At 43.2% G+C, this 15,475-nt stretch overlaps 1 protein-coding gene across 1 annotated transcript in view; it reads right to left on the minus strand.

Annotated features, from left to right (window-relative positions):
- CORIN (corin, serine peptidase) overlaps window positions 1-15,475 on the minus strand; it is a 235,033-nt gene that overhangs the window by 66,214 nt on the left and 153,344 nt on the right. The window contains 4 exon segments of the mRNA XM_035714411.2: window positions 17-133; window positions 1,854-1,964; window positions 4,744-4,851; window positions 15,328-15,441. Coding sequence (XP_035570304.2) covers window positions 17-133; window positions 1,854-1,964; window positions 4,744-4,851; window positions 15,328-15,441 — 450 coding nt within the window.

The following is a 15,475-nucleotide window of genomic DNA, read 5'->3' on the forward strand; positions in this document are numbered from 1 at the left end:
GCGGCCGCACACTCACCGGCGCCGCAGTCTTCCTCGTCCGTGCCGTCCCTGCAGTCCTCGTCGCCGTCGCACCGGAACGTGCTGGGGATGCACTGCCCGCTGCGGCACTCCGCCAGGCCCTGGCTGCGACAGGCTGCGGAAGGCGGCGGCGCTCACCCTCACCCCCGGTCCCCCGCCCGGGTCCGTCCGTCCGTCTGTCCGCGGGTGGGACACGACGCCCGCCCAGCATCACCAAGTGACGCGCCCCGAGTGTCTGCAGGGTCCCGTCCGCGAAGGAGCGAGCCACGAATCTGCCTCAGGCCAAGCGGTTTGGGGAACAGCAGGTTTTCTTTCTAGACTCTTCCCTGCCTTACTCCGCCCGGCTTACTGACAACGAACTTTTTCTCCATCAGGACACGGTGAGAAATTGTGCTAATGAGGCTCACGATCGTGGCTTCACTACCACCCAGAGGTCACAACGGGTTAAAGGCTTGGGGTTCGGTAGCCACGTGCTAGGCGGGTGTGCACCTGACCTCAGGCCCTGGGACGGGCTTGCCGCTGCGCACGAGCCAAGGCTGTAGAACAAGGACCCTGAAGTCTGGAGAGGTTCGTGTTGTCTCAAAGTTACGAGACTGTTAAAAGCTGGTGCCGGAATGGGAAGGCAAGCTCCTGGTCTCCTCTCATCTTACTGAAAATGCCCAAGGATTTCCCTTTATTCCAACCTGATCTAAGGGGCCGACAAAATGACGTGTGTCAAAGAACTCAGGACCCTGCACACAAGAAACACCCTGATGTCAACGCCTGCTTAGGACACCTGCCAGTCAGGATGGTCACCTGGTTACTAACCTGCCTTCCTCCAGGTTGCCTACATTGCATCCCTGTTGTCTCCTGGAGCCTCAGAAACCCCTGTATCATGTGGCCTCAACCTTCGCTGAGTTACTGGCCGTGTCACCGCTCCCTATGCTTGAACCAAGGGTCAGCACCCGAATCCTTGGACGTGAGCCCCAGGCCCAGCTTCCCCAAGATCCATGGAGCTGCAGCCCACTCTGTTCCACTATGTCCGCCAACAAGACTCAAGTGATATTTCCAGTTCCAACTCAATTTGGGAAGGGGATAGTTGGGCATTGCATTTGTTAATTAATTTAGATGACTTTTCTAATGTCAGAAATCATGCAAGCCAGATTTCTTTTTTTGCTTTTAATTATAGGCAAACTAAATAATCCACTTTGTCTATTTTTATTAGACAGTAAAGGATGGGATAAAAACTTTAATGAGTTTGAGCATGCGTAAGATGCATCATATTAACTCTTTCGGGTCAACATTGCTCTCTTTTAACACCTAGCTTCAAGATTCCAGACTGTTTACTCACCCAGAAACACAACAGCCCATAAAGTTATAATTATTATCGTGGGCTCTGTGTAACTCTATGAACTCTATGAGAGCTTGCTTCTCTCTGGCAATTCTCTCCATGTCCTCCCACAAATGGTGCCTGAGAACATATTTGGACCCTCATGCAGGGAAGCTTAACTGCTCATATGCAGTTGGCAGGAAAAATTCCTCAATCTTTGGGAAGAACATCTCCTTTGACAAGGTCACCATTGCAGACAGGAGCTGCGTGGCCAGCGATGGAGAAAACAGACACCTGCTTGGCCAGAGCTGCCAAATTAAGCTTGGAGGGCTGGGGAGAGACATGTGCAAGCCAGAGACATGACATTGGTATTGTCATCACTTTGCTGAATTATCATCTTTATAGATTAGACTCAAAATATAACGACCTTCCCTTTGAATGCTGGATAGTCTATTTGTCTAAATGGGTAAAAATGAAAAAAAAAAAAAAAAAACAACAAGCAAATGGAAATCCTCAGGGCACTCACAGCAATTGACCTCGTCAGACTTATCCACACAGTCATGGTCACCGTCGCACACCCACTCTATTGCGATGCAGCGCCCATCTCCACAGCGATGCTCCTTTGTGGGATTGCAATCTGGAGAAAACAAAAACTCGTGGGGATGTAGAAAATCAGCATGACAAACGCTTGGAATGGAATGACTCCTAGCTCCAGGTGAACAGAGTCTGTTCCAATTGTTCCAATATCGTTAATACTTTTTCTTTTTCCTTTTTTTTTTTTTCGTTAATAGTTTTTCTATGATGGGCCTGGCACAGTTAAAATGCCACCGCCTACACAAGCACGTGACCCACTGACCACTATCTCTGTGGGGTAAGACCCGTCTGTTTTTCAGATGAGTAACAAGTGGCCAGCTTTCTCAGGACCCATAGTTCCTGTTTTTTGTTTTGTTTTGTTTTGTTGTTTTCTTTCCTTATGGAAAACACTTGATTTGTACAGTGGCTAAAATAAACAGAACTGCGGTGTAGATTTCACAATGTAGATAGCTGATTGGATGTATTTGTGACCATGCTACCATGTTTCTAAGAATTGTAACCACCTCTCTATGGAAAATTGGGAAGGCAAATATCTCCATTTTCCCCAATGCTTAGCTTTGCTTTCTATTTTCTATTCTTTCTATCTTAATATGTACATTCATATGGGAAAAAAAAACTGCTGGGTAAGAAATCCGGAATATTTATATTTTTTTCATGATTCTTTTTAGCCTGGATTTAACCTCTTCCCCAAACTATACATTCCTGGAGAAAAAAAAAAAAAAAAGGAATCAAGCAATGTTTCTTCTCACAAAGAGCAGAACCTATAGTATTCTTTACCACGAGAAGTGGAATAACCTTAATATAAATAACACTTTAAAAGAAGTATATGGATTCACAGGTGACAGATTCAATACTGGGGAACTATTATGAGTATCTGTTAACGGTGCCACTGCCACTAACACAGACTCATAGAGCAACCATGGATCTGAAAGGACAAACTGATCAATAAAGTAAGGTGTATGGAAGATGGAGTGCAGGGAAAAGAAGAAAGACATAATAGATCAGATGCCAGCGCAGAAACCAGAAGAACCACCACATGCTCAGCCTGCTAACAATGGGCAGCTGGGGGCAAAGACTGACCTAAGGGAAATAATTACCAGTGCATAGGGGCAAAGTCACCCCAAGAGCACATTTCGTGACATCCTACCATCTTCAGAGGAATTAGGTTGAGTGGTAAGACCATTCTTGATCACACAGTAACTATACCCTAGCCTTCTCCATTGACCTGTCCAACTACCAAGCTACACCCAAGCCCTCCACCCAATCCCCCACACTTCCCTTTCTCTTTTCTCCAGTGATTTCACTACTAAAAGGAGGTTTTGGATTAGATCACCTGTAAGGCCTCTTCCAACTCTAAATTCTATGATATATACAATCAAAACTGCCTCTCATTATTTGTCCCATGATTACTCAGTCCCCAAAGAGAATCCATATCTACCTACTAACATGTGGGATTATTTGTACATATGCACATTAACAATATTTTTATGGATGTAGTGAGGGGGCAGCTAGACAGCTGCTTCTAGAAACTATCTAGTTTCCCAGTATGGGGCCACTTCTGACACTGGCCACTCCAAGGCATTTCTCTGATCCTTCCCCAACACCTGCTTCAACATTTTCTAATGCTGAATATTATTTCACATTATTTGCCCAGGGTATCTCCTCCTGTTAGCCTGCCTTTTTGTTCGTATTACAAAGTCCTCACGTCACTCAATAATACACTACTTAGGGATCCCTGGGTGGCGCAGCGGTTTGGCACCTGCCTTTGGCCCAGGGCGCGATCCTGGAGACCCGGGATCGAATCCCACGTCGGGCTCCTGGTGCATGGAGCCTGCTTCTCCCTCTGCCTGTGTCTCTGCCTCTCTCTCTCTGTGTGTGTGACTATCATAAATAAATAAAAATTAAAAAAAATAATAATACACTACTTAAAAATTCTAAAGGTCAACCACAAAGTCAAGAAGGTAAATAAGGAAAAGGAAGTTTGCTGCTTTTAATTCATGAGATGGCATTCACAACTGAACACAGCTCTTTAAATAGTAGGTTCATCCTTTTATTTATTAAGATGTAGTGGATATATAACATTGTGTGTTTATGCTAAGTGAGGTAAGTCAAAGTAAAAGACAAATATCTGTGTGATAGCACTTTTATGTGGAATCTTAGCTGAATTTGTAAAAAAACAAAACAAAACAAAACAAAACAAAACAAAGAGTAGAATGGTAGCTACCAAGGTCTGGGGTGGGGAATTGGGAAGATGTTGTTTATAGGTGTAAACTTAAAAGTAGCAGGCAGGTTCATTTTCTTAAAAGATCAGATCAGATTTTGTACATAAAATAAATGTGCGTGTCCTAACCCTATATATCACCACTGCAGAAGCTGTCCCTGCAATGCTTGGCAATCAAATAAAGGAGGGGTCCTTGGTTGCATATAATGAGGGGATCAGACACATGACAATATGTGCCTGCCAAGTTTTGCTCTAGAGCTCAAAATCTAAATATGAGCCATTGCTTCCAACCAAAAAGAGAAATAGAACACTTTCAAGGAGGAAAAAATTATTACCATATTAACAACTGTAACCCATCTTTCTACTCCACTTCTTAAGCACCTCCTTATTATGAGTCTATATGAGAAATATTACATTTACACATAAGACGTGACTGAGACCAGTAATTGAAGAAAACGAACTCTTTCTAAAAATTAAGAAACCAATCATTTTCTAACTTAATTTGCTAATCACTTAACAACAACAATCCAGAGCTACGAGTTCTGGATTATACATTTCTGTAACTTTAAATGAAAACCTTTAGGGAAACAAGCCTACTTACCACAGTTCTGCTCATCACTCAGGTCCCCACAGTCATCGTATCCATCACACACGAGGCTGTAATTAAGGCACTTGCCCGTGTGACAGTGGAAGAGATTCTCGCTGCAGTCTGCACATAAGAGAAGCCACTGATGTGTCACCAGAGCAGAGCAGGGTGTTACAGTAGTACTTCATTTAACAAGAGCACATCATGAGAGGCAAATCATAATGGTTACCGGGTCCACATCTACTGTTTTACCAGTGGGGAGACTGTGGTACAGAGAGATCCAAGGTCTTGCTCAAGGTCACATGGGTTACTACAGAGCCAGGACGAGGACCTCCTGGCTTCCAAGCTGATGCTTCTATCACTTTCTGAAAGTCTTTATGTGAGATCCACTGTACAGTCAATATGAAAGTTCCTTTATAACAAGTAACACTCTCAACCTAGTTGAATGAACTAGGTTCATAATGAAGCTCGTGCTCATGCAGAATGAATGACTTTTAATAGAGAGTGAGTACTTGTTTCCTTTAAAATGAAAGTCTAGTTTTGGCAATGATAAGCATAAACATAATTGAGAGAAACAATTATTTAGATTATAAGGTTGTTATTTTCACACAAATTTTATCACTCAAGTCAACTGAGTGTTTCATAACAGGACCCTCGAATAAGCAGTACTGGACTAGATTACAGTGGCAGGATAAGACTAAGGGATGTGTAACCGCAGGGAGCTTAACGTTTAATATTGAAGTAAGCAACATGCAATGAAATTTTAATAAGGTAGATCTTGTACGTGGGTAAACCAGATAGTTGAGTATCCTGGTTCCACCATCTACTAGCTGTGGGAACTTGAGCGTATTCGTTAAAAATCTATGAGCCTGTGAAGCGATTTATGACATTGGGATAAGATCAATTGCTTAATAGGGTTTGGGGAAGAGAGTAATAAATCTGTGTAATGCAAATTAATATATGTAAGATGCCAACATAATTCAATGGAGAAATAGTGCTCTTCAACAAATGGTGGTGGGCCAATTGCAAAGTCTGGCTTTTACCTCAACCTGTATGCAAAAATTTTCTCAAAGTGGATCATGGGCTTCGATGTAAGAGCTAAAATTATGACGCCTCTAGGAAAAAAAAATAGGAAAAAGAAATCTTTTTGACCTTGGAAGAATCCTTGGATATACCACATTCTTAGATATAATGACCAAAACACAAGCCATTAAAAAAAATAATAGTAAATGGACTTCATTAAAGTAAAAAATATTTGTGTCTCAAAAGATACTATTAAGAAAATAATAAGACAAGGCACATACTGAAATAAAAGTTGCAAATCATGTATCTGACAAAGCACTTAGACCCAGAATATATATAGAACTCCTACAGTCAATAATCAGACAACTCAATTACAAATCCACAAAAGAGTCGAATAGAAAATCTTTACAGAAGATGTGCAAATAGCTAATAAGCACATAAAAAAGGTGCTCCATAGAACTAGTTATTAAGGAAATGCAAATTAAAACCATAACGAGGTACCATTACATATCCCCTAAGGTGGCTATAATAATAATTTTTTAAAAAATACCAAGTATTAGCAAGGCTTTTGGGACACTGAAACTCTCATATGTAGTTGGTGGGGATGTAAAGCAGTAATGCCACACTAGAGAGCAGTATGGTAGCTTTTCATAAAGTTAACTATAGCCTTATCATACGATTTATGAATTCCAACCTCAGAAATCTACCCAAGAGAAATGAGATAGACATCCACACAAAGACTTGGATGTAAACGTTCATGGCAGCATTATACACAATAGCCAAAGACTAGAAACAATCCAAACGCTCACCAGCTGGTGAATGAATAAACAAAGTATAGAATATTCAAATGATGAAATACTATCCAGCTTAAATTAAAACTATCACACTGCTAAAAAAAAAAAAACTATCACACTATTGATACGTGCGAGAGCATAGATGAACCTCGAAATCATTATGCTAAATAAGAGAAACCAGATACAAAGACTACATATTGTACAAGCCATTTATGAAATTCCTAGAAAAAGAAAACTTAGAGAGACAGAGATCAGAGCAGCGGTTATCTGTAGCTGGAGGAGTGGAAGTGGGATTGGCTACAAACAGGTGGGAGGGAATCTGAGAGGAGTTGAAGAAGTTCGAGAAGGGGATTGTGGTGATGGTCATACGACTCTATAAATTTACTACAAATCAATGGGATAACATATGTATGGAAATTGCACCTCATGAAGCTATAACAATGTTTTAATTTAATCTGTGTAAAGAAGCCTGCACTTAATAAGAAATGAGATTTCTTGAATGTATTATCTTTTCTGTTATTTAAAATCAATTAAATGGGGGCACCTGGGTGGGTGGCTCAGTCAGTTAAGCGTCTGCCTTCGGCTCAGGTCATGATCCCGGGGTCCTGGGATCGAGCCTCCGCGTCAAGCAACCTGCTCAGGGGGGAGCCTGCTTCTCCCTCTCCTCCCTACTCATGCTCCTGCTCTCCATCTCTCTCTCTCCTCTCTCAAATAAATAAATAAAATCTTTAACAACAACAACAACAAAAAGCGAATTAAGTTTAATGATCAATAGTCCAGTCTCCTAAATTCTAGCTGATGGTTTCTCCTCAAGCCTATGTCTGCATCTTACGTGACTGGTGATGGGTACTTTTCACTATAAACATCCCAAACTCCATGATAATTTGAATTTTGACAAGGATCAAAATTCTTGGGCATTGATCAATTAAACTGTTAGCCACATACATCAAAATATGATACTTGTTGGGCACCAGGTAGCTCAGCAGTTGAGCGTCTACCTTCGGCTCAGGTCATGATCCTGGGGTTGCGGGATCGAGTCCTGCATCGGGCTCCCCACAGGGAGCCTACTTCTCCCTCTGCCTGTGTCTCTTTTATTTTAATAAAATCTTTTTAAAACATCTTTTAAAAAATATTATACTTATTACTACATGAATTATAAATTTCTATTTCCTGAAGCCTTCTTCGAAGAAGCTACTTAAATACTTTTAGGATTACATCATTTTAAAAGTGTAAAGAGCCTTAGGGACCATCTGTTCAGGGTCCACATTAAAAGGGTGTGTATGTGGACAACACACACACATACGTGCCTACACATATGCTCACACTTATAACACATGCAGAACTTTGTAAGTACTTTTCATTTTTTAATTTCCCCCAGGCTGAATAGTTTTAATAACAAGGATGACCATCATAAGGGAAAATGCACTAAAAAGAGGTCCTAGTTTTCACTCGACAGGACTATTTCTTCCCACTCAGCAGAGGGTGCTAACTCCTCACCCTGCACCCCACTGCCTGGGCACTCCTGCTAGTCCAGTCGAGAAAGGTTACAACTTTGGTCTCCTGCCCACTGAGCAGAGTTGAGGAATTTGTGCATCAAAATATATACATTTCCTTGGGAAGTTTTAGGTCTTTTTGATTTTTGCTCTGTTTTTTCATCTAAACTACTCTTGTGGGAAGTTTCGAATTAGTATGCTAGAATCAGCAAAAACCAGGGGCCGTAACCTGACCATCAGTGCAAAAGTATTTGCATTCCCCAGAGGAGGGGGTGAGGTGGAAGGGTGACATATTTTAACCATATGAGTTAATTTTTTTTTTTAGCAGCACACTTTTTTTTTTTGGTTGGTAAAACTAGAGAATCACATACTCCTTTTAGAATCTGATTAACCTTGGAACACATCAAAAATTTCCAAAGATTCATGCATCCCCTCTATGAGGCCCATTCTGAAAACCCTGGTAATTCATATCAAAACACCCTGTCCTAGATATTCTTTAAATTAACGCTGTCATTTATTAAGTGATTTCATAAAAATAAACATTTATTTCATAAACGGAGATGACTCAAGCATTTAAAAAAATTCATTATTATTCACACAGGTGCAGATTCAACTTTTCCATCATGATGACTTACTTGGTTAGAAGCCGTTTTCAGAGTTTAGATACAAAATTAGCTGCCCTTGGAAAACAACTTGTCACCTCCCTAAGGTCTGTGTGATTAGTAAACACACAAAACCTTAACCCGAGGCCCCGCCTAGCAGAAATGAATAGCAAGTAGCAAAGATCACAGTGCCTCCTTTTATTGGAATAAATGTTTATTTGAACTGAAAAGAGATGTTGCCAGCACAATTTAGGGCCAACAAATCAAAATTTTCAAAAGCCTTTTGCTGTGACTTCCTTGCTCAACACAAGCATAATTTTATGTAACCTAAGGTAGATGTTTTTCTAGATATGGATTTTTTTTTTCTTCTTGAGTACCTGATACCAAATGTTACTTCTGAAGTTCTTGCATGTTGATACTCATTTCTGTTTGGTATCTTACACTAGTTATTAACTCTTGTCCCTTAAAATTATCATTAAAGGAGAAAATTTAAGAACAGAACACCTTTCATCCAGAGCTTCATTCTTTTAGCTCAGTCTCTATGAGTCTTTAAACATAATTGTGTTGCCTCAAGATTCAAGTATGGAGGCTCAGTTTCCACCCAGGGGCGCCCTCGGTTTGAGATGACCAGAGAGGTTACTTGGTTTGCCCACAGTTGCCCAACTCATTGCAGTTACCAAGGTTTCTTGACACCCCGGGTTCTTCTGACTGACGACTCCTAGCCCTGAAGGAAGACTTCTCCACAGCAGTACTACTGACGATTTTGAGTGGGTAATTTTTGCTGTGAGCACTATCCCGTGCATTGTAGGATGTTGAACAGCATCTCTCACCTCTACCCACTAAATGCCAACAGCACGTCCTCCAAAGTCCTTACCTGTGACAATCAAGTATGTCTCCGTACACCTCAAAACTGCCTTCGCTTCAGAACCACTGAATTAGATTTTCCAAACATCACTTGTGTCCAAGGCCTGGTTTCAATCCCATCTTTCCAACAGCTTTCTCCACACCAACATAACTCCTCATGATGCTGTCTTTGTCATACTCAAAGGACCTACCTGCCTTGTCTTTTTGTTTACACCAATTCTTTTCCTTTATGACATCTCCTCTATCATATTGCCTTAAAGTACTGTATTCAATGATCTCCATGTGTATATGTTATTTCTCTGATTAGACTCAAAGACTCATGCAGAAAGAACCCATGTCTTAACAATCTCTGTATTTCCTGGGTATCGAGAACATGCTTCACATGTAGCAGGATTTCTAGAATATTCAAGTATATTCAAGTTTTATCGATTCGTGTAACAGATGGTTACTAAACAGAAGTGAATTTTCCAGACATCTGAAGCTCCTTCCTTCATTGTAGAATGCAATATTTTCCTTTTTTGTTATTTTAATGGAAATATTTCTGGTATTTACTGGCATCCCTGCCTTAGTAAAAAGGATACAGTAAATATGGTCATTTGGGGTGATTTAGAAACATCATCTGGAACACCAGTTTTTATTTCATGCTGTTTGGGTTGCCTCCTTTCTAAAACAGCTTCACCTGGTGCTGGTTTTAAAGCTGTTGTGGGGATCCCTGGGTGGCGCAGCGGTTTGGCGCCTGCCTTTGGCCCAGGGCGCGATCCTGGAGACCCAGGATCGAGTCCCACGTCAGGCTCCCGGTGCATGGAGCCTGCTTCTCCCTCTGCCTGTGTCTCTGCCTCTCCCTCTCTCTGTGACTATCATAAATAAATAAAAATTTAAAAAAATAAAATAAAATAAAGCTGTTGTGGATATTTGGGGCACCTGGGTGACTCAGTTGGTTATGCATCTGAGTCTTGGTTTTGGCTCAGGTCATGATCTCAGGGTAGTGAGACCGAGCCCTGTGTCCAGCTCCACACTCAGTGAGGAGTCTGCTTCTCTCTCTCTTTCCCTCTGCCCCCCCAAATAAATAAAAATCTTCTAAACAAAAAAATAATAAAGCCATTGTGCATATTTTAGTGTTTCTGTTTCCTCAGCATATCCCCTGACCTTTATCAGCTGTCTCCAAGACTTCAAGTGGTCATCCTATACAGCCTGGAGGTGAGAGGTTCGGGGCAGGGATGGATGGAGGTGAGGTGCAAGATGGAGGTGAGGGAAGATGTGGTGAATAAAATGGCAATAACTTAGCATTCCTTCAGAGATATCACATGCCAGACAGACGACAGTCTGTGCTGCTTAGCCGAGGGTTCATTATTCCGCACAAGAGTTCTAGAGACAGTTACTGTTATTGTCTCCATTTTACTGATGAGGACCCTCAGGCCCAGATAGATTGAGTGACTTCCCCAAATTCACAGAAGCAGGAAATGGTAAAGAAGAGATAGGAGCCCCAGGCAGCCTGACTCAAGAGCTTGCAGGAGTAACCACTACACTTTGTGGTGATTAGTATAATTAGTTAGACTCAGAATAAGTAGTTAACCCAGTATAATTAGTACATAGTATAATTAGTATAGTATGTAGTATAATTATACTAAAATACAAGTCAACCAATTTTACCCTAAATTCGAGCAAATGATTTCCAAAAATATTTGACAGTGATTTTACGTGGCATAAGGGGGCAGCTGTTTTCTTTGTGACAACTCTTTTCCTTAAAGCTCTTTGCTTTGTGACAGCCATTATTCATTTGCTAAGGACTAGCTATGTACCAGACACTGTTCTAGAGCTGGCTATAGAATCAAAAAGTGATAGGATGTGAGTAACAAAAGAGACACCTAGATACTCCCTAGTCCAGTGGTTTCAAATCTGGCCGCATATTGGAATTGCCCGGGCAGTTTTGCAAAGGTACTGCTGGGTTCCACCTCCAGACCAACTGAGTTAGGATCCCTGCAGGTGGGCCTTCCTGCAGATGCTAATGTGCAGCCAGCCTCCGGGACAAAGCCATGCAATTGAGGGGTAAGCCTGCCTAAAGTCACAGAGAGAGGACTTTCTAAAAGAAAACTTTTAATTTTTGAAAATCTTTTCACTACACCACTGGAATTGTTCCAGGTGGTTGGAAATGCATTCAAGCTACAAACACTTAGGAAGAGATTGAAAAAAGTGACAAAATCAGTTAGGGGAGAAAGTCAGGAAGAGGTCCTGGATACCTGGCTTGCTGATGTAACATACAGAATTGTTGAATCACTGGGTTGCACCCCTAAAACTAATATAACAGTTGTGTGTCAACTACACTTTGATTAAAAAAAAAAAAAAGGCAAACAAACAAGTAATAGAAGACCAGGTTCAAATCTTGCACTCTGAACTCCTGGCACAGTCATCCATCAACTCTCAACCTCAGCTCTGCGTCTCTACAAAAGGAGTAATACCTCCTTTGCTGAAAATTAAATCAGATCATGTAAATAGATGCCTCTAGCAGAGTTGATCAGGGGACTCACAAATAATAATTCCTTCCCTTCCTTTCTTGGAAGGCAACCCCCCTCCTCCTCTGCCAGTGCACCCAGGGAGCCGGCGTAGGCCTACCAAAACTGCCCCCCCCCCCCCCCCGCAGGAGTCTGTAGGCTGCATGCATGCTCTGATTGGCATCCATGCCCTATTTCGGACTTACCCTATGCCTTCACTGCGGGGGGGGGGGGGCCACTGGGAGTGGGGCACCCTCAATAAATGCACTGAAATGCCCCAGGCACTGCCTGTTAAAACTCAGAGTCGAATGTCCTTGTGAGTTTGGAAATAATTACACGCCAAGCTTTCAACGTCTAACTAAGCATTTTCATAGACAAAATTTCTGAAGGGATGTATTTTATTTCCTCAGCTGACTGGAGCACATGGGCATGGAAATAGGACTTTTCTGCTCCTGAGGAAAGTCCGTATCTTCCTCTATAAACTCTTCGGCTCCCAGGACATTGCTCTATGCCTTACAGGACAGTGATGCCTGCTTTGTTCAGTCACTGACTAGGAAAATGTACTCCTTCAAATTCAATTGCAAATTGTGGCCACAATCTCTTACTGTGCAAAGTGCAATGCTCGATGCGCTCCGTGCAATGAAGGAAGGTAATGATGAGCGGTGTTGGCCCACCACTGGGGCAGAGGCCCATGCGGAATTTTAATAATGCCCCCATGGGCCACATTAGAAGAGAAGGAAAAGATTCCACCACATTTCCCATTTTTGGATATAATTCTAGTGAATTATAATTATAATTCCCTACTGTGGGTGCTCTATAAAATATTCCCTCCTAAATCCACAGCAATACTCCCTAAAGTCTACATCCCATGAAAATGCTGTTCGTGTAAAACCATATGCTACAAGCTTTTCTGAAGAGGGAGTTCCAAATTAGAAAAACAAATGTCTTGGTGAAAACATTTCCAAAATATGGGGGGCATGTCTGAAGTTCCGTAGGATGCTCCATACTACACCAAATAATAATAATAAAAAAGAATGCGTGAACAATAAATAAAGGTGGGGGTGTAGAGGAATGAACAATTCTGAGGAAATACCAAGTTAAGCAAAATGAATTCGTCTTTTTAAAAACTGTGGCATTTCTCAGAACTTTTAATGTGTGAATATGTATTGCAACTCTCTGAAAAGTAGATGTGATAGCATTTGTCAAATTATTTTTTTTCTCAAGCAATTTTTAAGGCTCAGGTACACCAGTTTGGGAAACACTGACCTGAAATAGAACCATAATATGATACCTTTCAAAACTTATGATAAATAAGCATCCCAACCCTTCATATAACACCCTCTATATGGTGTTATAGAGGTGTTCCACCTGGCAAACTGACCATAGAAGCTTTCCATTAAGGTCAACAATTATGAGCTCTTATATAGCCTTGGTAGCTCCTACAGGGACTAAAACAGAGCTTTTGCTGATTATAACCATTAAAAAGCAATTAGGGGTGCCTGGGTGGCTCAGTTGGCTAAGCATCTGCCTTGAGCTAAGGTCATGACCCCAGGGTCCTGGTATCCTATTGAGCTCCCTGCTCAGTGGAAAGCCTCCTTCTCCCTCTCCTTCTGCTGCTCCCCCTGCTTGTGCTCTCTCTCTGTCAAATAAATATGTAAAATCTTTTAAAAAATAAAATTAATAAGTTATAAAAGTAATTAGAACACAATTGCATATGGCTCTGCTTTGGATGCAAATCCTGCGATGTATTATTGAAGCTAATTTTTCCTTTTTTATCTGTTACATAAGTGCAAAACAACTTGAAAGCTGAATATATGGGAACCCCGGGTGGCTCAGCAGTTTAGTGCCACCTTCCCGTCCCCGTGATCCTGGGGACCTGAGATCACGTCCCACATCCGGCTCCCTGCACGGAGCCCACTTCTCCCTCTGCCTATGACTCTGCCTCTCTCTCTCTGTGTCTCATGAATAAAGAAATCTTTAAAAAAAAGCTGAGTGTATATATGAACATAAATACATATGTTATGGACAGAATGCTTGTCTTCCCAAAATGCGTTTGTTTAGATTTAGCTCCCAGATAACTGTATTTGGAGACAGGCCTTTTAAGGAGGTGATAAAGGCTACATGAGGTCATAAAGGTGTGGGGTCCTAACCTAATAGGACCCTTCTAAGAGGAGGAGACCCCAGAACCCTCTCCCTCACCCTCTCCGCCTCCAAAGAGGTCAGGTGAGCGTGCAGGAAGATGCAAGCTGCCTAGAAGCCAAGAAAATAACTCTCATCAGAAACTGAACTTTGTTGACCTTCATCTTAGACTCTCTGGCCTCCAGAACCACAAGAGAATGACTTTCTCCTGTTTAAGCCACAGGGCCTGTGATATTTTATACCACAGCCCAAGCGGACTCCTACAATATTAGACAAACACCGACCAATTCAATCAAAACAACTCATCAGATCCACAGTAAATAAATTGTTTATGGCTGGATCGAGCAATCCATGGATTTAAAGTAGTTAACACCATAGACTATCTCTAAATTTAGAGAAACACAAACAAGAGACTTCACATCTGCTGTGTCAGGAATGTCAAGGGTCCCGAGGGTGAGACATCTCTCTATTGAAAATGTCCTTTTTTTGAAAAAACGGACCTTTCTATTCATGAAACCGACAAAACAAAACCAAGATCCTCACCCACGCGAGACCAACAAAAGACCCTCTTCCAGTTTTAAGACACTGGGTGCAAAACACGTTTCCATCGAGACCTCTAGGTCTTGAGCTCCTAACGGAATTGCGCCTTTGAAAGGGGCTCAAACACTCGGCCGGCCCACGTTTGCTCCAGGCAAACTAACACGCGTCTACGCCAAGGTCCTGTGGTCGTCGGGGTCTGACCCGGGGTGGCTGTCGGTTTCCCCTGCACCTGACACCTGCCCGCTTGCCCGCTCTCCCGACGCCCCGCCCCTTCTCCCGACGCCTCGCCCGCACCCTCTCCCCACTCGCCCCTCCCCTTCCCGTCGCCCCGCCCCTCCCCGACGCCCCGCCCAGACCACGCCCTCTCCCACTCGCCCCGCCCCTTCCCGACGCCCCGCCCACAGCTCCGCCCCGACGCCCCGCCCAGACCACGCCCTCTCCCCTCGCTCGCCCCTTCCCAACGCCCCGCCCACAGCCCCGCCCAGACCACGCCCTCTCCCACTCGCCCCGCCCCTTCCCGACAGCCCCGCCCACAGCCGCCCCCGCCCAGACCACGCCCTCTCCCACTCGCCCCGCCCCTTCCCACAGCCCCGCCCCCCGCCCGCCCGCCCCGCCCCCCCCCCCCCCCCCCCCCCCCCCCCCGCCCCACGCCTACTGCACTGAGCCTCGTCGCTCCAGTCCCCGCAGTCGTTGTGGCCGTTGCAGCGCAGCTTGTGGGGCACGCACAGCCCGCTGGCGCACTGGAAGCTGTCGCCCCCGCCGCAGAGCGCTGGGAAAGGAGGGAGGGAAACCCGGTCAGAACA

Source organism: Canis lupus, chromosome 13 (assembly GCF_003254725.2).
Source record: "Canis lupus dingo isolate Sandy chromosome 13, ASM325472v2, whole genome shotgun sequence".
NCBI classification, from domain to species: domain Eukaryota; kingdom Metazoa; phylum Chordata; class Mammalia; order Carnivora; family Canidae; genus Canis; species Canis lupus.